Source organism: Canis lupus, chromosome 1 (assembly GCF_003254725.2).
Source record: "Canis lupus dingo isolate Sandy chromosome 1, ASM325472v2, whole genome shotgun sequence".
NCBI lineage: Eukaryota > Metazoa > Chordata > Mammalia > Carnivora > Canidae > Canis > Canis lupus.
In genome coordinates, this window is record NC_064243.1 from 107,947,661 (window position 1) to 107,975,134 (window position 27,474).

A 27,474-nucleotide genomic window follows, 5' to 3' on the forward strand; every position below is an offset into this window, starting at 1 on the left:
CAAATTGTTTACTGCACAAAGGCACAGCCAGGGCACGGGTGGTTGTAAAATCCAGCCATCTCCCTGTCCCCCACCTATGTCCCTTTGGGGCTTGGTAAGCTTGGAGGGGAGCTGGTGGTGGATGGCATCTAGTTTTTACTAAGGTTTTAAGGTGTCTGAGTTCCAAGAGGGAAATAGAAAAGTGTCTTCCCAGAAGTGGGGGGCAGAGACCAACAATCTAGAACAACACACACCCTGCCCGGTTGAGAGAAAGACACCCTTGTACAAGGAAAGGGAGGACAGGAAACCCACATGCCTGGTTCTTCCCCACAAGTGCCTAGAGGTCTAGACTCGGGAGGAATCCTGAGAGGGGAGGGCCCAGGGCCTCAGATCCGGGTAGGGGGAAAGGAGGCTGGGACGCCGGCCTCCCGTGTCCTAGGGAGGAACTGAGGGCCTGGAGCAGGACGTTCTGAAGGCTGCTGCTGGGGTGCTGTCCCAGGTTCAGGAGAGATTGGGCGCGAGTAGCCTGGGGCCCTGGAGGAGGCAGAGGGAAGGAAGGAGGCAAAGGCGGATCAGGCGGTTAAACGGTTTTATTTTCTGGAGGAGGCCGGGGGCGGGGGCTTCGGGGCTGAGACCGAGGGGCGGGCAGGGGCGGCAGCGCGACGCGGGGCCCTCACTCCCGCTTCCGCAGGTGGATGTAGATGACGCCGCTGGCCAGGGCGAGGGGGAAGGCCACCCAAGCCAGGGCGAAGCAGTAACCGAAGCTGCCCCCCGGCGGGCGCTCCGCCAGGATCTCCTCGGCGTGAATGGCGTAGATCAGCGCCCCGGTAAACACCGCCACGCCTGCGGGGAGACGAGAACCAGGTGTCAGGCAGCGCCCGCAAGAGGACTGCATTTCCCAATAAGCCACGGGGCAAAAAACGCCGCAGAAAGGCCAGGGCGCAGCACCGCTGCCTTCTGGGAGTTGTGGTTCACTCTCCCTGAGCTGCGCAATAAGGCGACCACATACTCTTCTTGGGCAATTTAATCTAGCTGGGTGCCCTTTACTCATCCATAAAATGGGACGATACTATCCATCCATCCATCCATCCATCCATCCATCCATCCATCCATCCATCCATCCATCCCTTCAAGGAATATTTCTTAGCACCTGTATGCAAGCCAAGCACGAAAATAGTGAATTAAAACAAGAGGGACTGGGGATCCCTGGGTGGCTCAGCGGTTTAGTGCCTGCCTTCAGCCCTGGGTGTGATCCTGGAGACTAGGGATCCAGTCCCACGTCAGGCTCCCTGCATGGAGCCTGCTTCTCTCACTGCCTGTGTCTCTGCCTCTCAGTCTCTGTGTGTGTATGTGTGTGTGTGTGTCTCATGAATAAATAAAATCTTTAAAAACAAAAACAAGAGGGACTTTGTAAGGAACCTAAGAAGAGAGTATTCCAAAAACTGAGGACTATACTAACTCAGCTTTTTGCACTTGAAGTCAAAAAATTTTAATATATAAACTCGCTGAAGAGTCTGATACACAGTAGGTCCACCAGAAACAGAAGCTGGCTGTGATTATAAAATTAGTACTGTTATGATTCAGAGTCCTCTCCTGGAGTATTACTTAGCAACCATCTGGGCCCTCCTGTCCCTGGGATCTAAATTATTTGCCCACACCACCTTTCCCAGCCCCAGCTCCTTGAAGCTCTAAGTGTCAGCTTCCACATGACTCAGAGACACACACCACAAACCACTGAATCAGTGTAAATACAACTCCTGTAAGTCCCCAGCTAGAAAGGTAGCCTATGGAGGTACTTCAAGTGGTCCTTGGTCTGCCGATAATTGTTTTCTTTGACCCGATGTCCATCCTCAGGGCCCCCAGCACTCTAACAGTACCCCTCCCTTCCCTTCAATTCCCTGAGGACTGTGCTTACTGGTGCAAAGCTGGCAGAGGCCAGTGGCATAGAAGAGCCCTCCTCGCCGCATGGTATACAGCTGGAACATGAACAGGATGAAGGACAGGCAGCAGAGGATGAGGGAAAGCACCATGAGGACCTGAACCGCCTTGAGCCAGCCTACAATAAGATAGAGGTGGAACTTACAGTATGTCCAGAGTTTCAGCTCTACCAGCTTGCTCATCGTTCACTGCCCCATCTAATTTAGAGCCATAGAAACTTGGATACTTAGGAGTATCACTTATATTGATTGACCTTGAGTCCTATAATTTTGCTAAATTGCCTTATCAGTTCTAGCTGTTTTCATGATTCTTTAGGATTTTTTACATGACCAGGTCCACTGAGAATAGAGACATTTTTACTTTTTCCTCTTCCCTCTTGATGTCTTTATTTATTTTTCTTGCCCTGTTGCATTGGCTACTTCTAATACAACACTGAATAGAACTAGTGAGAACAGAAATTCTTGCTTCATTCTTAGGGAAAAGCATTTCCTCTTTCATTTTCTTTCACTTAGAAATTTAGAAGAATGCAGCTCTCCCCCTGTATAACTTAACTCAGATGAGCCCCACCCCTTTGGAACCTTAATGTGATTCTAGCCTCAATTTCTTGGAATTTGGACAAATTGGTGCCAGACATTCATTCTGGACACCAGTTCCATCTCTTTAGAACTTTGAAAACATAATCCTACCTTCTCAGAATCTTGGAAACTTTCTCCCCATTCCTTAAACCTATAGCATGTGGTTTCCACTCTTTCTGAATCATAGGGGAGGGAGGCTTGGTCCATCCTCTCTTGAACATAAGCACGTTGCCCCCCCTACCATCCGGATAAGAGGGTCATAATCAGCCCCACTCACTCAGCAGTGGGGCTTAGACCTGCCCACTTAAACTTTGAGGGGTTCCTAGTTCTTGGTCCCTGGAAGAGATCTGGGGTTACCCTTCCCCTTGCAGACCAGTCTCCGATGCCCCTCACCATTCTCGCTGACATTACTGCAGGCCCATGTTTTGTTGTCATTGTTCCATGTGCAGTCATACCAGAGATTCAGGGACTCCTTCCCCGGGAGAGTCCACCAGGACTGGGATGGAGGAGAAACAAAGGCAGGGTTAGAAAAGGAAAGTGGGCGGGGTCAGGGAGATTGTGGGAAGGGTTAGGGAAAGGATGAGGTGCTGGGAAAGTATGGATTTAGTAAGAAGTGGGGAGCAGTCAGGGGAAAGGTTAGGGTAGAGGCATCAGAGGCAGAACGCAGAAGAGCAGATGCTAGGGTAAAGGGGAGTGGCCTAAATGACTTTAGAAGAAGGACAAGGCTGGCGGGAGTCTGCAGAAGATGTCTTGCTGCTGGAGTAGGCTTACCTTGTCCAAAGTGGCCACGAAAAGCAGGATGAGAATTAGGATGTGAAGGGCAGAGACCACCAGCAGAAGGAGTGACATGGCTGCTGTGGAAGCCTGGGCTAGGGGGTGTCAGGAGATGACTGTTTGAAGAGATTGGCACAAGGGTGGGTGAGATGGTCCAATCCTGGTGTTGAAGGGAGCTGAGTCCAGACTCCTGGGGTGATGGAGAAGAGCGCTGAGGGCCCGGACTCCTGAGTCTGAATGGGGAGAAGGCTGGAGGCCAGGACTCTTGAATTCTCCAGAGGTTGGAACAAGCTAGGGATGGACTCTTGGGTCCAGGAGTGAGTAGGACTAGCAGTGTGCACCTCCACCCCTGCCCCCACGCCGTCTCCTAAGTCTGGACCCTGGGCACATATGGGCCAGGATATGAAAATTCAAGCTGATACCCCTCCAGAGTCATCAGAAGCTGGGGGCTTCCCCCAAAGACAGGCATCCTTGACTCACCCCCCCTCCTCTCCTGGGGTGGGGAGGAGGGGGACCCAGTGAGTCACCCAATGACTCATCCCACACCCCTCCCTCCAAGAACCAGGGAAACCCCAGCCCCTGGCTATGCCCATGAGGTCCCCACCCCACCCTGCTGCCAGACTGGTGCCTGCTGGACATTTTGTGAGGAAAATGGGTAAGATTCATGTTGGAAGTGGGAGGTGGGGGTTGCATGGGCGAAGTCTGAGAAGAAGGAGCCAGCCTTCCAGGACCCTTCAGTGTCCAGGAAGGGGGTGCCTGGAGGTCCCCCACACTTGTGGTGTTCTTGGGGAAAGCCCCCATCTCAGGGTCCTCAGGAGAGAGTGGACAGCCATGGGGAAAAACTAAAGGAAGTTTACCAGTGGAGGGCTCTGCTGAGAACCCCAAATCCTTGCCGGGCCCCACCCCTTCCCGAATCTCCACCCCAAGTGCTAAGAGATCAGTTCTTAAATTACAAGGATTTCCATGGGGTCTGAGAGTGGGGGTGTCTCTCCCAGCCTGGGGGTATCCTTCCCAAACTGCTGCACTCCCAAGTAAATAAAGAAATCTCAGTCCGAATAACGGACTGGAAACTTACCGAGAGCGGCAGAAAGTCAGAGTTGGAGTCTCGTCCCTTGCTGGGGCCTCCGTGCCCCGCCCTACTCCTCCCTCCTTCCACCCTGCCGAGGCCCCCGCCTCTCTCACCGCCTTCCTCCCTCCCTCGCTTGCTCTCCCCTCTGGCTCTCTCCCTCCTTCTCCCCTCCAATCGAGATCTCTCTTTCTCTCTCCCTCCTTTCTTCCCTCTTTCTCTCTCCAGCCCTTACTGCCTATACCTCCTTCTTTCTCTCACTCTCCTGGTTTCTTTCTCTGCTCCTCTCAATATATACTGACCCTTTTATACCCACCCACACCGCACCCAGCTGAGGTCTGCAGCCAGAGGGAGGGACTAGGCACTCGGGTTCCTCATTCTCTGGGTCCCCACCCACTGCCCCCAGACAGGCATCTTTTGGGGACTCCCTCCCAGGGTTGAAATGACAAGTCCTCGGAACCCAGGGAGCAGAGCAGGGCCAGGGTGGGGCAGGCATCGAGGAATGGGAGGGTCCGATTCTCAGGCCTCCAGTCTGGGTCTCCTCCCTGACGGGATGTCTGCTTTCCCTGTTGGGGCTTAGGACTGGATGCTCTGAAGAATGGGGGTCTGGGGAAAGACACCAGATTCTTGCTGCGTGGAATGGGTTGAGAGCTGAGGGGAGCTGGCCCCACAGTGTGTGTCAGAGGTGGAAAATCTGGAAAGGGGCAGGGGTCGGGGTGAGGGTGGGTGGGTGGGAAGTTAATCCCAGTGCCACCATTTCCTGCCTGGGGGACCTCGACTGACTATTTCGACTCTCTGAGCCTCGTTTTTTTTCTGAATCTGTGACATGGATACAGTAATACTGATAATACTGACAATGTATTAATAGTGGTAGTCATAATTCAGATAATTGCTCTAAATGAATAAGGTAGTACCGGTACACTAACACAGCGACACGTTCATTCCTTCATCAAACATTTATTGAACATCTATTATGAACCAGGAGGTCATAATAAAGAACACAGATGTGATGCCTGCTGTTATCATGGGGCTTACCTTCCCAGTAGGGGCAGGCAGACCATAAAGAGAAAATCTATTGATGAAGACGATAAATTTCTCGGACAGTGCTAAGTGCTTTGCAGGAAATAAGACAGAGGTGATAATGACCCTGTAGGAGGAACCTACTTTAAAACAAGGTGATCAGACAAGGTTTCCTGGGGAGGTGACATCTGAGCTAAGACCTGAGGACAGGACTCATTTCAATGCTGGGAGGAAGAGGAAATGCAAGGCTCCCAAGAACAAGCTCAGGTTGTTTGGGGAGGAGACAGAGGGACCACTGTGGCTGGAATAGAGGGAGTTGGAGGGAGTGGTAGTAAGGGGAATCAAAGAGGGCCCTTGAAGACTAGGGGAGGAATTTGGATTTTATTCTGAGGGCAGTGAGAAGCCGGTGGAGGGTTTTAAACAGAAGTGCAGTACCAGGGACTTAGTGTTCACTATTATTATTGCTGATTGTTGAGTTATTGAATTAGAATGGGTTGTGATTACTATATACCTGGGTCTCTTGGAAGGTTTGGGTGCTAGTAAAAAGTGAGGGACAGGGAACCAGGTGTCTGGGGTCCTGAGAGGGAATTGAGAGTTGGGAGACTTGAAATCCTAGGTTCTTGCAGGGAAAGGAAACTGGACCAGGGGATGTCTGGGTATCTTGATGGGGCCAGGGCTAGGTGGCAGGAGAGTGGTTGGTCATCTCAACTCCCTGAAGGGGTTAGGGATGAACAGTTCAGGGACTCGGTGGGGTACTCGGGAAACCCAGAAAGTGGGCACCAGTACAGCTGTCTATAGAGGCACATGGGCTGGATTCAAATCCAAGCAGCTTGTACTCACTCATTAGCTGTGATTTTGGATAAGTTACTAATAACCCCTTTGCCCCAAGGCTTAAGAGTTGGGAGTACAAAATGAGGGTTCCTGGGGACAAAGACTGGGAGTCTGAATCCAGAACCCCGGGGAAATTAGAAAGTCTGTCAGTGAGGGAAAAATCAGAGGATGGAGGGTCACGTGGTCTCCATGGAGCGTAGGCGAAGGGGACGAAGGGGACGAGACCTGGCCCTGGAAGAAGCGTGGAAAGCAGGGGCTAGGGAGGTGGAAACCAGGACTCTTCAAGGACCCTTAGCGGAATCGGCGCCAGAGTTGGGTACCCCCCGGAATGAAGAGGGGGCGGGAGCGGAGGTCCCTTAGGCTAGCACCCTGTGAAAGGGGGAAAATCAGCGAGACCGCGGGCGGTAACGGGGTCTCCCCCTCCTGGGCCTCCAAGGCTAAGAACTGAGCTGAGCGCCCGCGGGCCGCTTCCTCCCACAGGAAACCGCAGGCTTCAGGCACACCCAGCCTGCAGGGAGCGGCGCCCACTGCCCGCCCGCTCCGGGAGGCCCACGTGGGCAGCAGCCTACGGCTCAGGAGGCGTGCCCCGCGGCGCGGCGCGAAGGGGTGTGGCCAGGCGGGGGCGGGGCGGGGCGCGCGGCCCCGCCCACCTCCGCCCCTCGGAGCGCGGCCCCAGCCGGCCAGAGGCTTTTGGCGGCTTCGCGGGAGACCGTTGGCCGCGCATGCGTAGTGAGTCACTGCAGGGACCCGAGTTGGTGAGCGTTCCTCCCCGTCACAGCTCCCGGCATCGGCACGGTCTTCCTAACGAATCTTCAAAATAATGTGGTCTTAGTTTAAGACACACATCCCTCGGGCCTCGTCCCAAAGGACCGCGGCCTAGCTCCAAAGCCTTCCAGACGCTTCTCTCCTAGCCCTGGCTCCAAAAGACCTCTCAGCTCCTGCCTCTCCCTCCCGAAAGCACGCAGCCCAGCGCTCCCAGCCCCTGGCTCCCCGGAAGCGCCCTTCCGCCACGCCCCTCACGTGTTCCCCTGACCACGCCCCTCGCAGGGCCCCTCCCTCCCTCGGCCGCCCCCCCATACCCCGCCCCTGACGGCCACCGGCGCCGGGCCCCGGGCCAGTCCCCGCAGGTACCCGTGCCGCTCCCACCCGTTCCAGGCTTCGCGGGCCCCGCCAGCGCCGCCCTTTACGGGGCTCCGGGTCGGCTCCCGCGCTGAAGCCCCGCCCTCAAGGCCCACCCAGCCTTCTCCAGGCCTCCCCTGCCCCGCCCCTCGCGACGCTCCCAGCCCCGCCCCGCAGCCGGCCTGTTCTCCGCTCCCGAGGTCTTCTCAGGTCTTCCGGCTGCCTCGGCCCGTCCTCCCAGCCTCGCCTCCCACGGCCCCTCCTCCCCGGCGGCCCCTCTCCTCGGCCTCTCCTCCCCTCCCGCCGTCCCTCCTGCCCAGCCGCCCCTCCCACGGCCCCATCCTCCCCAGCCCCGCCTCCCACGGCTCCTACTCCCCAGCCTCTCTCCCACGGCCCCTCGTCCCCAGCGGCCCCGCCTCCCACGGCCGCTCCTCCCCAGCGGCCCCTCCTCCCCAGCGGCCCCTCCTCCCCACGGCCCCTCCTCCCCACGGCCCCTCCTCCCCACGACCCCTCTTCCCCACGGCCCCTCCTCCCCACGGCCCCTCCTCCCCACGGCCCCTCCTCCCCACGGCCCCTCCTCCCCACGGCCCCTCTTCCCCAGCGGCCCCTCCTCCCCAGCCCCGCCTCCCACGGCCCCTCTTCCCTAGCGACCCCTCCCTCCCCAGCGACTCCTCCTCCCCAGCGGCCCCTCCTCCCCAGCGGCCCCTCCTCCCCACGGCCCCTCCTCCCCACGGCCCCTCCTCCCCACGACCCCTCTTCCCCACGGCCCCTCCTCCCCACGGCCCCTCCTCCCCACGGCCCCTCCTCCCCAGGGCCCCTCCTCCCCACGGCCCCTCCTCCCCACGACCCCTCTTCCCCAGCGGCCCCTCCTCCCCAGCCCCGCCTCCCACGGCCCCTCTTCCCTAGCGACCCCTCCCTCCCCAGCGACTCCTCCTCCCCAGCGGCCCCTCCTCCCCAGCGGCCCCTCCTCCCCACGGCCCCTCCTCCCCACGGCCCCTCCTCCCCACGACCCCTCTTCCCCACGGCCCCTCCTCCCCACGGCCCCTCCTCCCCACGGCCCCTCCTCCCCAGGGCCCCTCCTCCCCACGGCCCCTCCTCCCCACGACCCCTCTTCCCCAGCGGCCCCTCCTCCCCAGCCCCGCCTCCCACGGCCCCTCTTCCCTAGCGACCCCTCCCTCCCCAGCGACTCCTCCTCCCCAGCGACCCCTCCTCCCCAGCGGCCCCTCCTCCCCAGCGGCCCCTCCTCCCCAGCGGCCCCTCCTCCCCAGCCCCGCCTCCCACGGCCCCTCTTCCCTAGCGACCCCTCCCTCCCCAGCGGACCCTCCTCCCCAGCGGCCCCTCCTCCCCAGCGGCCCCTCCTCCCCAGCGACCCCTCCTCCCCAGCCCCGCCTCCCACGGCCCCTCTTCCCTAGCGACCCCTCCCTCCCCAGCGGACCCTCCTCCCCAGCGGCCCCTCCTCCCCAGCGGCCCCTCCTCCCCAGCGGCCCCTCCTCCCCAGCCCCGCCTCCCACGGCCCCTCTTCCCTAGCGACCCCTCCCTCCCCAGCGGCCCCTCCTCCCCAGCGGCCCCTCCTCCCCAGCGACCCCTCCTCCCCAGTGGCCCCTCCTCCCCAGCGGCCCCTCCTCCCCAGCGGCCCCTCCTCCCCAGCCCCGCCTCCCACGGCCCCTCTTCCCTAGCGACCCCTCCCTCCCCAGAGGCCCCTCCTCCCCAGCGGCCCCTCCTCCCCAGCGACCCCTCCTCCCCAGAGGCCCCTCCTCCCCAGCGGCCCCTCCTCCCCAGCGGCCCCTCCTCCCCAGTGGCCCCTCCTCCCCAGCCTCGCCTCCCACGGTCCCTCCTCCCCAGCGGCCCCGCCTCCCACGGCCCCTCCTCCCCAGCGGCCCCTCCTCCCCATCTCGCCTCCCACGACCCCTCCTCCCCAGCGGCCCCTCCTCCCCAGCGGCCTCCCCTCCGCTCCCACGTACCTCCTCCCCTCCCACGGCCCCTCCTCCCCAGCCTCACCTCCCACGGGCCTCCTCAAGGCTTCAGCCCCACCCAGACCGCTGTCCTCAGGCCTCATTGGCCCTTCATCTCCCCAGTAACCAGGCCACAACAGTGAGCTTGGAGGACCGAGGACAGGTCAGGCACTCCAGCAGGTAGGGACCGGGCCGCGCTCCCCACAGCCGGCCAGGCTTTCCCCCTCCTCCGTGTCTCCTTCCCCAAACCGCCACGCCGCTGCAGAGATACCAAGAGCCTAGGGGTCCTGTCCCCCACCCCCCATCCCCCCGCCAGAGTCAGAGTCAAAACACAACACAGAAAATATGAGAGGTGGGAGGCTGGGAGGGGTGTGGGGAGAGACCCGAGAGGCTCCCCCTCCAACCCATTGGAGGATTGGGACTCCAGGAGAGGCCAGAGGTGGTTCTGGGGTCACCTTCCAACTCCTAGCCCCTCGCTGTTCGCCTCCACCCACCTTCCGGCCCTCTCCTGCTTGCCGTCTACGTGGGTCCTGTATCACCCCCTACAGGAGTCCCACCCTCTTTGGACAAGATGCCTTTGGAACACTCTGCAGGGAGTGCCTGCTCGGAGGATGGAAGTGATGCCTTCTTGGACGGAATGGGTAATTTGCTTTTTTTTCACTCATTCTTTTCCTCGGTTTTCCCAAGTGTCCAGGTATTGTGGTGCAGGACGCTGAAGACAGGGAGGCCTTCCAAAGGAGAGCCCTCTAGGGAGAATGCACAAGAAGGGGAATGGAGGTAGAGCAGGGCAGTGGGATAGGCCTGGCAGTGGGGCGGTCCAGGAAGACTTCCTTATTTTTATTTTTATTTTTTTTAAAGATTTTATTTATTTATTCATGAGAGACACAGAGAGAGAGAGAGGCAGAGACACACACACACACAGAGGCAGAGACACAGGCAGAGGGAGAAGCAGGCTCCATGCAGGGAGCCTGATGTGGGACTCAATCCCAGGACTCCAGGACCACGGCCCGAAGGCAGGCACTAAACCACTGAGCCATCCAGGGATCCCTCCAGGAAGACTTCCTGAAGGAGAAGACATAAGAGTGGGGCTTGGAACTCCTCCCAGGAATTGCCAGTGGGAGCCAGAAGGGGAGAGTGTTTTGGCAGAGAAAACAGCGTGTGCCTGGAACAGGGTTTCTCATCCTCCACACTATTGACACTTGGGGTTAGATCATTCTTAGTCATGGGGGCTGTCCTGGGCATTGTGGATGCTCCGCAGCATCCCTGACCTCCATCCATTACATGCCACGATCACCTTCCCTTGCCCTGTCCCCACATGGTGACAATCATAAATGTCTCCAGACATTGCCAGCTGTCTACGTGGGCCAGAATCGCTGGTTGAAAAGGTGGGAGGTGGTGTGCTGGTGGACCAGACTCCAGTGGTGGGTAGGGTCAGATCATATGGGGCCTTGAACACCAGGCTGAGAAACTGGGACATTGTCCTGGGGGCCCTGGAGCTCCAAGGGGAGGCCTGTGAGCTGGGGAGGGGCAGGGTCAGCTCTGGGTATAGAAAGACACTCTGGGGCTGTGAAGGGAGGTCAAGAGGTTGGGGAGGAGGCTGAGATGATATTCCGGGCAGGACAGATTGAAGCCCGAACCTAGGGGGTGGGCTGAGAGTGAGAAGGCAGGAGGATGGGACCGAGGACTGTTGGGTGATGGGGACTGAAGGGGAGGGAGGAAGCAAGAATGCTGTTGCCAGCCCCAGCCAGGTCTGGGCACCTATCCTCAGCTTTCCCAAGTTCCAGGTCCTATGTGGCGGGTCCCTGCGGACCGCGAGGTCTTCCAGGAGCGCCCTCTAGTGGGGAAGCCGATGTGTACCCAATCCTGGCGTAGGAGTAGGTTTAGGGGAAAAAAATCCTGGGGTCCAGGAATCCCAAGGGGTGAGGAAGTATGAGGGACACAGGAGCTGAAATGCAGTGGTAGAGGGGTGTTGGGGACTCGGTCTGCTCTTCAGCTGCGGTTTGTGGGACACTGAGGGAACCAGAATTCCTAGGTCCTGGAGAGGCAGGGGCTGGGGCCTACTGGATTCCTAATGAGCCCCTTGGCTTGTCCTGCCCTCAGTGGATTGGGAGCTGAGCAGACTACAGCGGCAATGCAAAGTGATGGAGGCTGAGAGGCGGGCATACAGCAAGGAAGTCCACCAGCGCATCAACAAGCAACTGTGAGCCCAGTGCCTGGTACCAGAGCTGGGGAGGGGGCTCTTACAAGGGTTGGGGGTCCGAGGCAGGGAGGGCCGGCCCTGTGTCTGGCCTTTAGTGATTATGAGCTTTGCCCCTTGCTGGCTTGCTCTCCCCATCCCTGCCTGGGCAGTGAGGAGATCCAGTGCCTGGAGCGAGTGCGGGATAAACTTCAGGTGCAGATCAGAGTCGCCCAGAGCCAGGCTAAGCGGCTGCGAGATAGTGAGAGGCTGGAGAACATGAGCCATCTGCTGAAGTGCCGGGTCCAAGTGGAGGCCGAGGTCAAGGAGCTACAGGAGCAGACCAGGGCCCTGGACAAGCAGGTGGGTTCTGAGACCAGACTCTGTAGATCGCCCTTAAGGGGCGAGTATTGGGACTGCTTTGAGCCTTAGCTTCTTCATCTGAAAAATAGGCTTATTGAAAGCATCCACCTAGGAGAGTTATGTTCGGGCTCTAGGAGGAATGCAGGTGTTTCTTGCTTAGCACAATTCCACACATCCTAAAAGGGGGTGGTGTGGTTAAAGGGGGAAGATACACCTCCCGGAGTCAGCCAAACTGGCATTAGAATCCTGGCCCTGCTGCATCAGAGCTGTGGTACCGTGGGCAAGTCTTTACCTCTCTGGGCCCTCATTTCCTTAACTGCAGAAAGCAGAGTTGGTAAGGCAGCAGAGCCTACATAGATTTTCAGTTTGACCTACCTCAAGATCTTGGCCTTGGAAACAATATAAATTTTGTAGGTCAGTGTTCGCTCAGGTTTTTGTGATCATGATCTCTGGAGGCAGTTTGTTCACATGTGGATGTAAACATGCATAGACAGCTGAGAGAAGTTTCAACCAGGTAATCCTTATTCTGTTCTGGGTGAAATTCATCCTGCTGTTTCCTGTTCTTGTCTTAGTTAAAAAAAAAATTGCTTGCCTGGACCAAATGATTTCTTGCACACTGTTGGATCACAAAGAGGGCTTTGAAGGTTACTTATCTTGGTGGCCTGTGTTACTTTCCTATTTTCGCTGTAACAAATGACCACAAACTTGGTGGCTTAAAATGTAATACAAATTAGGAGCTCCTGGGTGGCCCAGGTCATGATCTCCGAGTTGTGAGATCAAAGAAACTGAGGTCTGCATCAGGCTCTGTGTTCAGTACAGAGTCCTCTTGAGATTCTTTCCCTCTCCCTTTGCCCCTTCCCCTGCATGTGCACACTCTCGCTCTCAAATAAATAAATAACATCTTAAAATTAATTATCTTGTAGTGGTAGAGGACAGAAGTCCAAAGTGAGTTTTACCGGGGTAAATTGAAGTCAGAGTGTCAGCGAGGCTTCATTCCTTCTGAAGGCTTCAGAGGAGACTCTGTTTTCTGGAGCTTCTCCAGCTTCTAAAGATTTTTTTTTTTTTTTTTTTTTAATTTATTTATTCATGAGAGAGAGAGAGAGAGAGAGGCAGAGACACAGGCAGAGGGAGAAGCAGGCTCCATGCACCGGGAGCCTGACGTGGGATTCGATCCCGGGTCTCCAAGATCGCGCCCTGGGCCAAAGGCAGGCGCCAAACCGCTGCGCCACCCAGGGATCCCTTCTCCAGCTTCTAGAAGCTGTCTGCATTCCTTGGTTTGTGGCTCCTTTCTTTGCAAGGCTAGCAGTGGCCAGCTGAATCTTTCTTTTGTGCATCACTCTGACCTCTTGCCTCTCTGATTCTGACTCTCTTGTGCCTTTCTTTCACTTGTAAGGACCTTTGTGATTACACCCAGGTAATTCAGGGTAATCTCCCCATCTCAAGATCCTTAAGTTTATCACATTTGCAAAGTCCTTTTTGGCCATTAGGGTCATTTATACACAAGTTTCAAGGATTAGGATGTAGACATGTGGGCAAGGGGGCATTATTCTGTCTACCACAGGGTTTTGTGTATTTTTTTTTAAGATTTATTTATTTTCTTTAGAGAGAGAGAGAGAGAGAGAGAGAGAGAGGTGGTGAGGAGAAGGCAGAGGGCGAAGGAGAGGGAAACTTAAGCAGATTCCATGTGCTAAGGGGGAAGCCTGATATGAAGCTCGATCTCATGATCCCGAGATCATGACCTGAATGGAAATCAAGAATCAGTCACTTAACCAACTGTGCCAACCAGGTGCCCCTACCATGTAGTTTTCATACATTTGACTTTCTTTTTTTAAAGATTTTATTTAGGGGATCCCTGGGTGGCTCAGCAGTTTAGTGCCTGCCTTTGGCTCAGGGAGTGATCCTGGAGTCCCAGGATTGAGTCCCACATCTGGCTCCCTGCATGAAGCCTGCTTCTCCCTCTGACTTTGTCTCTGCCTCTCTCTCTCTGTCTGTGATACAGAGAGAGGCGGAGACATAGGCGGAGGGAGAAGCAGGCTCCCTGTGGGGAGCCTGACTCAGGACTCGATCCCAGGACCCTGGGATCACGACCTGAGCCAAAGGCAGATGCTCAACCACTGAGCCACCCAGAAGCCTGTGACTTTCAATCAGTGTGTTTTTTCACCTCTCAGTAGCTCCCTGAGCTGCCTTTTGGAAGCTGAATTCTGCTTCACACATGCCAAACTTTTGGCTGTTTCACGGTAGTGCAGTGGCTTAGTGGGTGTTGTTGGCTGCTTGAATTGGTTTTCCTCCATCTTTCATGGAAACTCATCAGAGTCAGGCCCAAGCAGGATGATTTTATGATCTTGGCTCCATGGATTCTTTTGCCCTAACAGCCTTGATTATGGAAAACTGTAGATCAGTTTGGGGGATAGGGTCTCTAGAGTAGAGCTCTGAAATTCCCTGTAAGGTCAAGATAAGCTATAGTTATCTGGTGACATTCATTCATCAAACACATATTTATGGGAGTGCCTACTAAGTGCCAGGCCCTGGTATTTGAGGACACAGCAGTGAACCAAACAGACAAGGACCCTGCTCTAATGTATTTTACATTCTACTGGAGAGACAGATAATAAGCCAAATAAAAGCTGAAGAAAGAATTTATTGAGCTTAAATCACCTAGCATCCACCACAGAGAGACAAAAAGATAGAAATAGGGGGAGGGTGGTTATGAGACATTGCAGATAGAGTGAAGTTAAGTATATGTTTGATGAGAATTTCAGAAGATGGGGTGCATGGCTGGCTCAGTGGGAGTGTGTGACTTGATCTCGGGTTGTGGGTTTGAGCCCCGTGCTGGATGTAGAGGTTGCTTAAAAAAAATAAAATCTTAAAAAAAAAAAAAAAGTTTCAGAAGAACAGAAAGAAAATGGGACAGAGATAATGTGTAATAAGATAATATCTGGGCAGCCCGGGTGGCTCAGTGGTTTAGGGCCGCCTTCAGCTCAGGGCCTGATCCTGGAGACCCGGGATCGAGTCCCACGTCAGGCTTCCTGCATGGGGCCTGCTTTTTCCTCTGCCTGTGTCTCTGCCTCTCTCTCTCTTTCTCACTCTCTCTCTCTCTCTCTGTGTCTCTCATGAATAAATAAGTTAAAAAAAATAATATCTGAGAATTTTCCAGAACTGATAAAAGGACAAATCCACAGAGTCAAGGATGCCTTAGAGTCTAAAACAGGATGGAAAAAAAATTATATAGAACACAGGGAAGTTTTAGAATATAGAAGTAGCCAAAAAATAAGATTACTTTCAGAGGAACTACAATTAAACTGACAAGTGATTTTTTAAAAAGAGATACTGGAAGTCAGAAAACAAATTATAACTTCACTGTTCTAAAGGGAAAGCTGTCAACTTAGAACCTTATACTCAACAAGGGGTGCCTGAGTGGCTCACTTGGTTAAAGTCTGCTTTCGGCTCAGGTCATGATTCAGGGTCCTGGGATTGAGGCCTGTGTCAGGCTCCCTGTTCAGTGGGGAGTCTGCTCCTCCCTCTCCCTCTGCCTCTTCCTCCACTCATGCTTTCTCTCAAACAAATTAATAAAATCTTTAAAAATGAGAAAAGAGGGTAGCTCAGGTGGCTCAGCGGTTTAGCGCCACCTTCAGCCCGGGGTGTAATCCTGGGGTCCCGGGATCGAGTCCCACGTTGGGCTCCCTACATGGAGCCTGTTTCTCCCTCTGCCTGCGTTTCTGCCTCTCTCTCTGTCTCTGTGTCTCTCATGAATAAATAAAATCTTTAAAAAAAAGAGAAAAGAATCTTATGCCCAATAAAAATATCATCTAGGGGATCCCTGGGTGGCTCAGCAGTTTAGTGCCTGCCTTTGGCCCAGGGCGTGATCCTGGAGTCCTGGGATCAAGTCCCACATCAGGCTTCCTACATGGAGCCTGCTTCTCCCTCTGCCTGCATCTCTGCCTCTCTCTCTGTCTCTGTGTCTCTCATGAATAATAATAATAAAAAATCATCTGAAAATGTGAAAGAATAGACATTTTCTGGCAAAAAAATAAAGTAGACTTAGACATAGTTTTTCTCAAATTATATGTGTTAATGGACCAACTTTTAAAACTTCCCATCTATTACCGACTCCTTAATTTTATAAGGCTTGTGCCTTCTGTGGCTTGATACATGCATTTAACAGCACCCCAAAACACCATTTCTGATGCTTGCTTAAATGCTCACTCTCATTTTCTGAGCCTACCATATGAGAGACTGATGACAGTCCTTTGACTTGGACCCATTTATAGCACTGGTCTATGTAAAAATAAAAATAGGGTGGCTCAGTGGTTAAGTGTCTGCCTCCGTTCAGGGCGTGATCCTGGGATCTGGGATCGAGTCTTGCCTTGGGCTCCCTGCAGGGAGCCTGCTTCTCCCTCTGCCTGTGTCTCTGCCTCTCTCTCTCTGTCACTCATGAATAAATAAATAAATCTTAAAAAAAAGAAAAAAATATTTGATAAAATTCAGTATCCTTTTATGCAAAAAACTCTTGGAAAGCCAGGAACAAAAGAGATTTCCTGAATTTGGTAAAGGATAACTATAAAACATCTACAGAAAATATATTTGAGGGCAGCCCCGGTGGTGTAGCGGTTTGGCGCCTGCCTTTGGCCCAGGGCACGATCCTGGAGACCCGGGATCGAATCCCACCTCGGGCTCCCGGTGCATGGAGCCTGCTTCTCCCTCTGCCTGTGTCTCTGCCTCTCTCTCTCTCTGTGTCTCTCATGAATAAATAAATAAAATCTTAAAAAAAAAGAAAATATATTTGATAGCAAACCATGAAAAAGATTATCTTTGAGATCAGTAACAATATAAAGATGTCAGCACCACTTCTATTTAACATTGTGCTGGAGGTCATATCCAGTGCAGTATGGCCAGGAAAAGTAAAAAAACAATGTAAACATTGGAGAGGAAGAAATGAAATTGTCATTGTTTGTAGATGATATATTTGTGTACATAGAAGATCCAGAAGAATATAACACCAACTTACTGTAATTAAAAAGATATTTTAAAAATGTGGCTAGATACAGAATTAATATGCAAAGTTAATGATATTGCCCTGTATTAGGGATAACTATTATAAAATAAAAGAAGAAAATACACATTTATAATAGCCAAAAGAAGTACCTAAGAAGAAATCTAACAAAAGTGTGCAAGACCTCTATGGAGTAAGTTGTAGTATTTTACTGAGGGATAGTAAAGAAGAGCTTAATAAATGTAGAGATCTATCCATGGATTCGAAGAGTTAGTGTCATAAAATGTCAGATCTCCAAATTTATTTATAGATATAATCCCAACCAAAGTACTGAAGGTTTTCTTTTTTTTTTTTAATGGATGGAATTGACAAGCAGATTCTGCTTATATGGAAGTGCAATGGACAAGATGACTTTGACTTAAAAGAAGAACAATGTGAAAGGATTCGCTTTATCCTTTATCAAGATTTATTATAAAATTCTTGTAATTGATGCAGGGCTAATCAAATGGATCAAAGGGACAGAAGAGAGAGCCCTGAAAGAGACCAGTGCACATGTGGACACTTGATGTATGACTTCAAGAAATGGAAAAAGAGGACTCTAATAATGGTGCTGTGAAAATTGGATATTCATACTGTAAGATGAAACCAGATCCTTATCTCACTTTGTACCCCCATAACTAATTCCAGTTGGATCAGAGATCTAAATGCTTGAAGGTGGGGAAGAATTTTTTAAATAAGTTATAGAAATCTCTGCTGCTAAAGGAAAAGATTGTTACTTTCCATGACTTTAAGGTTAATAACCTCTGTTAAACAAAGAGTGTGCAAAGTCACAGAATGGAAAGTAATTTGCAATACATGTAGATGACAAAGGACTAGTATCAAGGACATACAAGGGGATGCCTGGGTGGCTCAGTGGTTGAGCGTCTTCCTTCAGCCCAGGACATGATCCCAGAGTTCTGGGATCAAGTCCTGCATCAGGCCGGGCTCCCTGCAAGGAGCCTGCTTCTCCCTCTGCCTATGTCTCTGCCTTCTCTCTGTGTCTCTCATGAATAAATAAATAAAATCTTAAAAAAAAAAGGGCATACAAGGAATGCCTACAAATTATTGAAGAGTCAGCCCAGTTTAAAAAAAAAATAGTCAAAGGATTTGAGCTGACATCACAAAATAAGACGTGTCCAATAAATGTAGAAATTACTCATCACTCATTAGTAATCAGAGAGAGGCAAATGAAAATCACAATGTGATTCCATTAAACACTCACCAAATTTTCAAAAATTAGTGTCCCTAAATACCAAGTGCTGGGAAGAGAAGGAGCAAACGGGAACTCCTAACAACTGTTGTTGAGGGTATAAATTCTCACATGTATTTTAAAAAGTTTTATCCCCATTATCTATTACATTTAAAGATAGACATTCCCTGTAATTTGGGGTCACATTCACTTGGCATGGTCATCAGAAGCAGTCTTGGGTTCCACCTGACAGTCATGCTCACAGGCTGCATAACTCAGTACCAGATTCACTTTGTAGGATGATAGGTGGCAGGAAACAATTGCATTTGGGCACGACAGCATCAAACACACCTTCCTTGAGCATCCAGGGACTGCTTCTCAGCACTTCCAGTTGGGAAATGCCACGTGAGCCGGTGGGTGTTGCTCACTGGCATAGGGAGGCTTCATATACAAGAGGAGCCACTTCTGCAACAGTTCCTGAGAATAGGGTCTAAGTCTAAGCCCCCATCAGGAGCATAGTCAATGATAAGAAATACCCCACAGGGGCTCCTGATGGCTCAGTCAGTTGAGCATCTTGCTGTTGATCTCAGGGTTGTGAGTTCAAGCCCCTCGTTAGACATGGGGCTTACTTAAAAAAAACAAAAACAAAAAAACAACCCACAGAGAAACCATGTTTCTGTTTAGGCCCAGTCACATAGGCCCTTGAGATCTATAAGCCTACTCACAGTCCTTCCATTCCAATGTAGTTCACCAATCAGGGGTCATTTTTATAATAAACATTGTTGCCTGGGAACGGAGCTGGCATTCCATATTTACCTTAACCCAGTATGTTTCCATGGAAACCATGTTAGAAGAAAGTAAGCCAAAGTCACCTTCTAATAGGAAACAAGTTTAGATCTTTTGTTAACTCTTCCTCTGACCGAGCAAGTACACTTCTGAGCATATGCCCTGGAACCAGGATTCATGTAAAAGAATGTTAAAAGAAGCATTATTCACATTAGCCAGCTGCAAACTGGAAGTAACCCAAATGTCCATCAGTATTTGAATGAATAAATACATTGTGGTGTATTTGTATCAGGAAATAGTATACAGGGATGAAAAATGAATCACAATTACACACAGCCACAGGGGTGAATCACACACACATTTGAAGGAAGCAAGACATAAAACATATAGGTAGCATGGTTTCATTAGCATAAAAATCAAAATCCGGCCAAACTAAACTTTTGCTTAGAGGTACATGCATGGGTGATAAAACTATAAAGAAAAGTAAAAAAAATGAATTTCACTTGAGGAAATATGGTAAACAGAATAATGGTCCCTCTCCAAGATATCCACACTGTAATCTCGGGTACCCATGAGTATGTTACTTTACATGGCAAAAGAGACCCTGCAAATGTGATTAAGGATTTTGAAATGGAGAGGTTACCCTGGATTATCCAGGTGGGCCCAATGTCATCACAAGGGTCCTTGTTAGGGAGAGGTAGGAGTGTCAAAACCAGAGAAGATGATGTGATGTTGGAAAGGGAATATATGAAGAGAAACAGAGGTTGGAGTGGCCACGAGCTAAGGAATACATAAATCAAGGAATTCAGCTTCTAGAAATTGGAATTCATTCCATTAGAATTCTCCCCTGGAATGATTTCTCCCCTGGAGCTTCCAAAAGGAATGTAGCTGGCTGATACCTTGATTCGTAACTCAGCAAAACTGATTTCAGACTTCTGACCTCCAAAACTGGAAGAAAATAAAGTTGTGTGTTTAGCCAGTAAATGTATGGTGCTTTGTTACAGCAGCAATAGGAACTGACAGGCAGGGTAGTGCTATGTCTATGGAGAGGAAGGTGGGAGTGATGAGACGGAGCATCTTCAGTGCTGCCAGCATTCTGGTTCTTGACCTAGTTGGTGGCTCAAGGATGTTCAGTTAAAAATACATAATAGGGGATCCCTGAGTGGCACAGTGGTTTGGCGCCTGCCTTCGGCCCAGGGAGTGATCCTGGAGTCCTAGGATCGAGTCCCACGTCGGGCTCCTTGCATGGAGCCTGCTTCTTCTTCTGCCTGTATCTCTGCCTCTCTCTCTGTCTCTCTGTGTCTCTTATAAATAAGTGAATAAAATCTTAAAAAAATACATAATAAAGGGGCAACTGGGTGACTCGGTTGGGTGTCAGCTTTTAATTTTGGCTCAGGTCATGATCTCAGGGTCATGAAATTGAACCCTACATGGAGGCTCAGCAGGGAGTCTGCTTGAGATTGTCTCCCTCTGCCCCTGCCCCCACTTGCACACACTCTCTCTCTCAAATAAATAATCTTTAAAAGATACATCATCTGTGCACTTTTCTGTGCACAGTGACTTTTTTTTAAAGAAAAAAAAAGATGTTGGCTATCCTTGACCTAAATGTAAAATCTAAAATTGTAAAGCTTCTTTTCTAGAAAGAAACAAAAGAGAAAATCTTTGTGAGCTTGGGTTAGGCAAAGATTTCTTAGCTACACCATCAAAAGTGTGATCCATTTGATAAACTGAACTCCATAAAATTTAAAAACTTCTCTTCAAAAGGTGTTGTTCAGAGAATAAGCCCCATAATAGAAGAAAATATTTGCAAAATGTATAGCTGATAAAGAACTTGTATCTAGGGGCACTTCAGTGGCTCAGTTAAGCGGCTATCTTCAGCTCAGGTCATGATCCCAGGGCCTTGGGATCGAGTTCCGCATCAGGGGGAGCCTGCTTCTCCCTCTCCTCACTCATGCTCTCTGTTGCTATCTCTGTCTCTCTCCCTCAAATAAATAAATAAATAAATAAATAAATAAATAAATAAATATCTTAAAAAAAAAAAAGAACTTGTATCTAGAAAATATGAAGAACTTTCAGACTCAATAAGAAAACAAAGGATCCAATTAGGAAAAATCAGTGAAAGGCTTGAGCAGACACTTCACCAGAAAATATGTAAGATGGCAACAAGCAAGTGAAAGATGCCCAACAGTGTTAGTCATTAAGGGAATGCAAATTAAAATCATGAGAAACTTCTACACACCCAGTAGAATGGCTAAAATTTAAAAGATGATACCAAATGTTGGTGAGGATATGAAAGAACTGGAATTCTCTTAGTCTGCTGGGAGGAATATAAATGGCACAACCGCTTGGGAAACCAGTTTGGCAGTTTCTAAAAAACTAAATGTACCCTACCATATAGGTTAGACATTATACTTCCTAGGTATTTACCCCCCAAAAAGGAGGCATATGTTCATACAAAGACTTGTACATGAATCTTCATAACAGCTTTGTAAAATTCAAAATGGAAACAACCCAATGCCCACCAAAAGGTGAATGGATAAACAAATTCCATACAATGGAAAGCTACTCACCAAGAAAAAGGAAAGGGCTCTTGATAAACCCAACAATGTGAATGAATCTTAAAATAATTTTCTGGTCTAGGTGAAAGAAGTCAGACCTCTTCCCCCCCCCCCCAAAAAAAAGAGTATATACTTTGTGATTCCACTTATTTATGTATTTGTGTATGTATGTATTTATAAGTAATCTCTACAACCCAACATGGGTCTTGAACTTACAACCTCAAGATCAAGAGTCACATGTCCTACTGACTGAGCCAGCCATTTGTAAAATTCCTTAGTTTATAAATGTGACTCCATTTATAAAACTCCTTAGTTACAGAAAATACATGGGTGACTGTGGGGGCTGGGGGTGGGTGGTAGGAGGCTGCACGAAGCAAGTGGCCAAAGGAATGAAAAAGGGACATGAGGAAACTTTTAGGGATGATTGATGTATTTACTAATCTCAATGATGTCAAACTTACCAAACTGTACTTTAAATACATGGCTTTATTGTATGTTATTTGTACCTTAGCAAAGCTGTCAAAAAAGTTTCCTACCTCACATCATCTAAAAACATAAGTTCTGGGACACCTGGGTGCCTTTGGCTCAGGGCGTGATCCTGGGGTGCCAGGATCGAGTCCCACATCGGGTTCCCCTCAAGGAACCTGCTTCTCCCTCTGCCTGTGTATCCCGCCTCTCTCTCTTTCTGTGTCTCATGAATAAATAAATAAAAAATCTTTTAAAAAATAAAAACATAAGTTCTAGCTGTATTAGAGGCCCAAATGGGAAAAGCAAAATTTGAATACTTTTACAAACCGGAGGAGAGTGTTTTCTAACCTTGGGAAGAATTTCTTGAACAAGGGAGTCCTAAACTTTCCTTGTTCTAGGAACCCTTAATTTCTGAGAAATATTTTTAGTCCCAAAGTAACCTCTGACAGTCAGGGGTATGCCACGAAGGCTGGCGGTTAGGAAGGAAAAGCACCCCCAATTTATAGCATTGGCTGATTTTCATAACAAATGAAGGTATCCCCTGTTTTTTGAAATTGCGTATTATGCCACTTCACTTTTACAGAAGGCCTGCTTTAGTACCCTATTTCACTAAGCAAGAGACATCTGAAGAGCATTTGCACTTTTACAAAATAAAAAAAAGGGGAGGGGCAAAAAAAAGAACATAGCCTTCAGCATTTGCTTTGCAGTGAGCTGTTAGAGGCAGCATACACCCGGAACGGTGAGAGTGCCCCCCCACAAACTCCTTCCTGGGGACCATACTCAGCATGTCAGCATCATCCCGCTGCTAGAGCTTTGTGCTGTCTGTGAGCATCTGTGCTTTATCTTAGTTTATTTTGTGCATCCATCAGCAAGATGTGTCCTAAGGTATCAGAAAGCCTGAGAGAGGTTATTTTTGGGGGTAGGGGAATGCTATATATTTTTTCCATATAAATTAGTGGTGATTTCTTCTTCACTTTATGCCAGTTTGGCTTATGAAGGGTCTTATAGGAATGCTGTACTTTCAGATAATGGGGAAACCTGTACTCTTATCTTGGGTGTGGTGAACATATCCTAAAGTGACCTCCAGTGAGTCACATCCCTGTGTTAATACACACCCCATTAGTGGGGGCAGAACCTGTGACTTGCTTCTGGCCAACAAAATACAGCACCCGTGAGGGGATGTCACACTCCCTTCATTAGGTGTGCTATGTAAGACTGGCCCTTAGTAGACTGAAGAGAGGTGCTCTCTGGCTGGCCTTGAAGATGCAAGCTGCCATGCCCTGGACAGGCCATCTGGCAGGAGACCACATGGTGAGTCCCAGATGAGACCACAGCCCTGCAACTCTGTGAGACCCTGCAAAGAGGATTTAGCTGAACTGACCCATGGAAACTTCGAGATCATAGATGGGTGTTTTAAGCCACTAAGTTTGGGGTGATGTGTTATGCAGAAATAGAAAAACAAATACAGTGGTTAATTTCAAGCTACCAACAATTGAACTTATATAATTCCTGAAAATGGAACAATCAGCTAGCTTTTAAGAGCTGTCCCAGGGTCCAGTCTTGTACTGCTAACAGTTCTACTTTAAATAAATCAGTGCTTTTGTCCTAGCAACCTAGAGGCCATTTTGGGGGAAAAAACACAAATAGAAAAAAACAACAACTGGATTTCATTTTCCAAAACCACAATTACTTACCTGGGGGATATTTGTGCCATTGGAGCTTGGAGTCAGATTGGACTCATCACTCTTAGTCATGCTGATTTCTGTGCAGTACTTGCTTTTCTTTCTTTCTTTTTCTTTTTCTTTCTTTCTTTCTTTCTTTCTTTCTTTCTTTCTTTCTTTCTTTCTTTTTCTTTCTTTCTTTCTTTCTTCTTTCTTTCTTTCTTCCTTTTTAATTGAAATTTTTACTGGGATAATTGTAGATTCACATGCAATTGGAAGAAATAATCAAAGAAATTCCTTGTACTCTTTGGCCAGTTTCCTCCACTGGTAACATTTTTGGGTATTTGGCTCTTTATCATAGCAACAGCTAAAAATGCAGTTTCACAAAGATGTGACTCATCAAAAGGAACACAGCGCTGTCTTGTGTTGAACCTGTGAACTGTCTTGAACGTGTAGCTCATGGGATGTCTGACCCATGTCCTGTGTGTCTCCCTCAAGACTTAAAATATCCCCATGGTGTTCCCTTTGAGTTCACTGTGATGCTCTGGGGTGCCTGGGTGCGTGTGTTGGTTTTCTAGGGGATGCTGTAACAAAGTACCACAAACTTTGGGTGGCTTAAATGAAGGAATTTATTATCCCACTGTTTTGGAGGCTAGGAGTCCAACATGGAAGCAACCGTTGGCAGGGAGGCATTTTCCCTATGTGTGTGTCTGTGTTCAAATTTTCCATTTGCATAAGGACACTGGTCTTATTGGATCAGGGCTCACCCTAATGACCTCATCTTAACTTGATTATCTCCGTAAAGACCCTGTCTCCAAATAAGGCCACATTCTGAAGTCGATTAATGCTTAAACATATAAATTTGCAGGAGGCAGGGGGCGGGGACACTATCCAACCCATAATGGCACACAAATTGAGAAATGCAGTCTTTTAAAAAATTTTTTAAATTTATTTTATTTTAAAATATTTTATTTATTTATTCATGAGAGACACACAGAGAGAGGCAGAAACATAGGCAGAGGGAGAAGCAGGCTCCCTACGGAGAGCCTGATACAGGACTTGATCCCAGGATCCTGGGATCATGACCTGAGCTAAAGGCAGAGCCAATTACAGAGCCACCTAGGCACCCCCTCTGCTTTTTCAAAGTTGGCTCCACACCCAGCGTAGAGCCCAACATGGGGCTCAAACTCAGGACCCTGAGATCAAGACTTGAGCTGAGATCAAGAGTTGGATGCTTAACAAAGTGAGCCACCCAGGCGCCCCTGGGAAACATAGTCTTAAGCAATTCATGTATTCATTTGATCTGCATGTTTTATTGAGAACTTACTCTGTGCTAGGCACACAAAGACAAAAATCTGCCCTTGTGGAGCTTCCAGTTTAATTGGAGAGTCAGCATTCCCCAAATAAGTAAAGATGAATACAGAAATGAAGACAGGTTGGAAGTGGTTTCATGCATAACCAGACCTAGGGCTTCTAATGGTGTCAGAGCTCATTCTCACCGTCGCTCAGTCTCTTGTCTCCACTTTGTCTACTGACCTGCCCCTCCCAGGACCCTCCGTGTGATGCGGATTATGACAGCTCAAGTCCTAGAGTCCCATCTATCCAGCTCATGTGTTTCCCCCAAAATACTGGGAAGGGATTTAGACTGGCTCAGCTTGGGTCAACATGTCTATCTCTAGGACAATGACTGTGATTGTCGGGGCCTGGGTCACGTGCTGGCAGCGTGGCTTGTTGTGTTTGGAAGCCAGAACCCCGTGGAAGGCTAAGCGTTGTTAGCAGAAGAAGGGTAGAACAGATGGCTGCTACACTCAGCCACTCACCCTCTCTTGGTGCCTCAGTCTCTCACACACTCAGCCAACAAATAGGTATCATCCTCTTTCCTCCAGATCCAGGAGTGGGAGACCCGGATCTCTGTTCCTAGTAAGGATGTCAGGGCTTCCGGACTCATCCTGGATCAGAAGGTCAAGATTCAGCGAAGGATCAAAATCCTAGAAGACCAGTTGGACAGGGTGAGGGGTCAGCTTCTTGACTCTTTCCAGACCTGATCTCTGGGGGTTGGAGGGGAAACTGAGCATGGGGTCAAGTTCCAGAAATGATGGGCCAGAGTCCTGGAGGGAGGCAGGCCTGAAACACTGGGCTCCCAGAGAAGGATCAGGAGACACAACCCTGGAGGGATTGGAGGGTCAACCCAAGGAAAGGAGACTGATGCTTGGGTTCTTAGGGCAGTTGGACAATGCTCTAAGGATCCCCAGATTGGGAACAGGTTCCACATGTGACAAGTGCCCTCTCCTTGGCTGAGCATGGATGAGGGAGATAGGTCGAGTCTCAGACAGACTTTTGTACCTGTCCCCCCACCCCGCCCCCCAGGTCACCTGTCGCTTTGACATCCAGCTGGTACGGAATGCGGCCCTGCGGGAGGAGCTGGATCTCCTGCGCATCGAGAGGAGCCGCTATCTGAATGTGGATCGCAAGCTGCAAAAGGTCAGTGGCCCTGAACCCTGGGACCCCTTGGCCCAGCCCAGGTAGAGGAAGGAGGAGGCAAGAGTTACCCCACCACCAACAACACTCTGACCTCAAATATGGAATCGGCCAGAGTCATAGGTTTACTTTGGTCCAGAGGGAATGGAGGCCACGAAAATGTTCCAGGTTGCCTCTAACAAAGAAAGCAGCCTCGTTTAGACTTGCAGAAGCCAGAGATGTCACTTTGAATATCATCAGCCAGGGCAGTCAGTGGATGAGCAAGCAAGACAGTTGACATTCTGTGGGTATCTCCAGAACCTTTACTGTCTCTTGAGGACCCTTCCCTTTCTCCTCCACTTTCCCTGCCCTGAACGAATAGTACAAGGAACTCTGTCCTTCACCCAGACTGATAATCTGCCATATTTATATACACACACACTCTAATTAGTATTTTTTACTGAAAATAATTTATTATTATGATTGCTGAACTATTTGAGAGCGCACTGCAGACATTATGCCCCTAAGAACTTCAGGGTGTATGTCCTAAGAATAAGACCATTTTATTCTTATTCTTTTTTAAAAAAAGATTTTATTTATTTATTTGTTTGAGAGAGAGAGAGAGAGAGAGAGCGCGCACGCACAAGCAGGAGGAGGAGCAGAGGGAGAGGGAGAAGCAGATACCTTGCTAAGCAGGGAGCCTGATGTGGAACTCCATCCCAGGACCCCAGAATCATGACCTGAGCCGAAGGCACTCAACCACTGAGCCACCCAGACGCCCCAATGTTATTACAATTCTGAATAGTCCCTGTTTACGGTTCTCTGATGGTCCTTTATAACTAATTTGATTTTCCTGTTCCGGGCTCCAAGCCAGGGTTCCACACTGCTTTTGCTTGTCCAGGCTCCGTTTATCTGGAACCATCCCTTGGCCCTTCTTTGTCTTCATGACTTTGATATTTTGGAAGCCCGTCGTGTTGTACGAAGTCCCTCAATATGGTTTGTCTGATTGATCTTCGCGATGAGATTCGTGTTGCACATTTTGGGAGGAGTATCACAGAAGGGATGTTGTATGCTTGGTGCACATTATGTAGGAGGCACATGATGGTAGTTGGTCCCATAACTAGTGATGTTGACTTTGGTCCCTTGGTCAGCCATGTTTCTGTAGGGCAATTTTCCCTTTGTGATGAATAAGTGGAGAGTCTCGAAGACCATGTAAATATCTTGTTCCCCAACACCTTTTTACTCGGTTGTTTTGGTGTCCATTAATGATCTTGCCCAAATGATTGTCACTAGCTGCCAAATGGTGATTTTTTTTTCTACCTCTATCATTTCTCCTATACTTGTAAGGGAGCATTTTAAGGAAGAGCTTTTCATTCTCCCCTGTGCATGTGTGTGTTATCAGTAAGCATTTGGATTTTTATTTCACTCTGCGGTGGTCATCATTCATGATGATGTTCAACTTGTCCCAGATTTGGCTAGTGGGAGCACTTCAAGCTGCCTTCTGTGTGCTTTTGATGTGCCCCATGGTTGTTG

General features: G+C 49.8%; 2 protein-coding genes across 16 annotated transcripts in view; one reads left to right on the forward strand and one right to left on the reverse strand.

Annotated features, from left to right (window-relative positions):
• Positions 1-551: 551 nt before the first annotated feature.
• On the reverse strand, positions 552-4,684 carry EMP3 (epithelial membrane protein 3). Of its 7 annotated transcripts, none has more exons than XM_025424446.3 (5): positions 4,342-4,684; positions 3,264-3,382; positions 2,886-2,988; positions 1,895-2,035; positions 552-822 (listed from the first exon to the last, which is right to left on the reverse strand). In XM_025424446.3, the coding sequence occupies exons 2-5, from the start codon at positions 3,339-3,341 to the stop codon at positions 653-655; spliced, it is 492 nt and encodes a 163-aa protein (XP_025280231.1). In that variant the 5' UTR covers positions 3,342-3,382; positions 4,342-4,684; the 3' UTR covers positions 552-652. The 7 variants fall into 7 exon arrangements, with proteins under 7 accessions (XP_025280231.1, XP_025280228.1, XP_025280226.1 ...); XM_025424443.3 differs by having other exon boundaries at positions 3,264-3,456; positions 4,342-4,681; XM_025424441.3 differs by having other exon boundaries at positions 3,264-3,499; positions 4,342-4,681.
• A 2,206-nt stretch (positions 4,685-6,890) lies between these two features.
• Positions 6,891-27,474, forward strand: part of ODAD1 (outer dynein arm docking complex subunit 1) — a 29,395-nt gene continuing 8,811 nt past the window's right edge. The window contains exons 1-7 of one of the 9 annotated variants that reach the window (XM_025424420.3): positions 7,265-7,310; positions 9,378-9,434; positions 9,803-9,895; positions 11,355-11,454; positions 11,604-11,793; positions 25,371-25,493; positions 25,852-25,965. In XM_025424420.3, coding sequence (XP_025280205.1) covers positions 9,826-9,895; positions 11,355-11,454; positions 11,604-11,793; positions 25,371-25,493; positions 25,852-25,965 — 597 coding nt within the window. In that variant the 5' untranslated portion in view covers positions 7,265-7,310; positions 9,378-9,434; positions 9,803-9,825. Of the gene's footprint in view, positions 6,939-7,264; positions 7,311-9,254; positions 9,435-9,802; positions 9,896-11,354; positions 11,471-11,603; positions 11,794-25,370; positions 25,494-25,851; positions 25,966-27,474 lie in introns of those variants that run through there. The other 8 variants (XM_049094047.1, XM_025424418.3, XM_049094068.1 and 5 more) reach the window with 8 other exon arrangements.

Bases quoted from the DNA above. Each gene is read 5' to 3' on its own strand.
- EMP3 (XM_025424446.3), bottom strand. From the start codon at position 3,341: ATGTCACTCCTTCTGCTGGTGGTCTCTGCCCTTCACATCCTAATTCTC. The intron at 2,989-3,263 runs GTAAGCCTACTC...CCTCCATCCCAG, and splicing joins TCGTGGCCACTTTGGACAAG to TCCTGGTGGACTCTCCCGGG. The intron at 823-1,894 runs GTAAGCACAGTC...GTCTCCCCGCAG, and splicing joins CCTCTGCCAGCTTTGCACCA to GCGTGGCGGTGTTTACCGGG.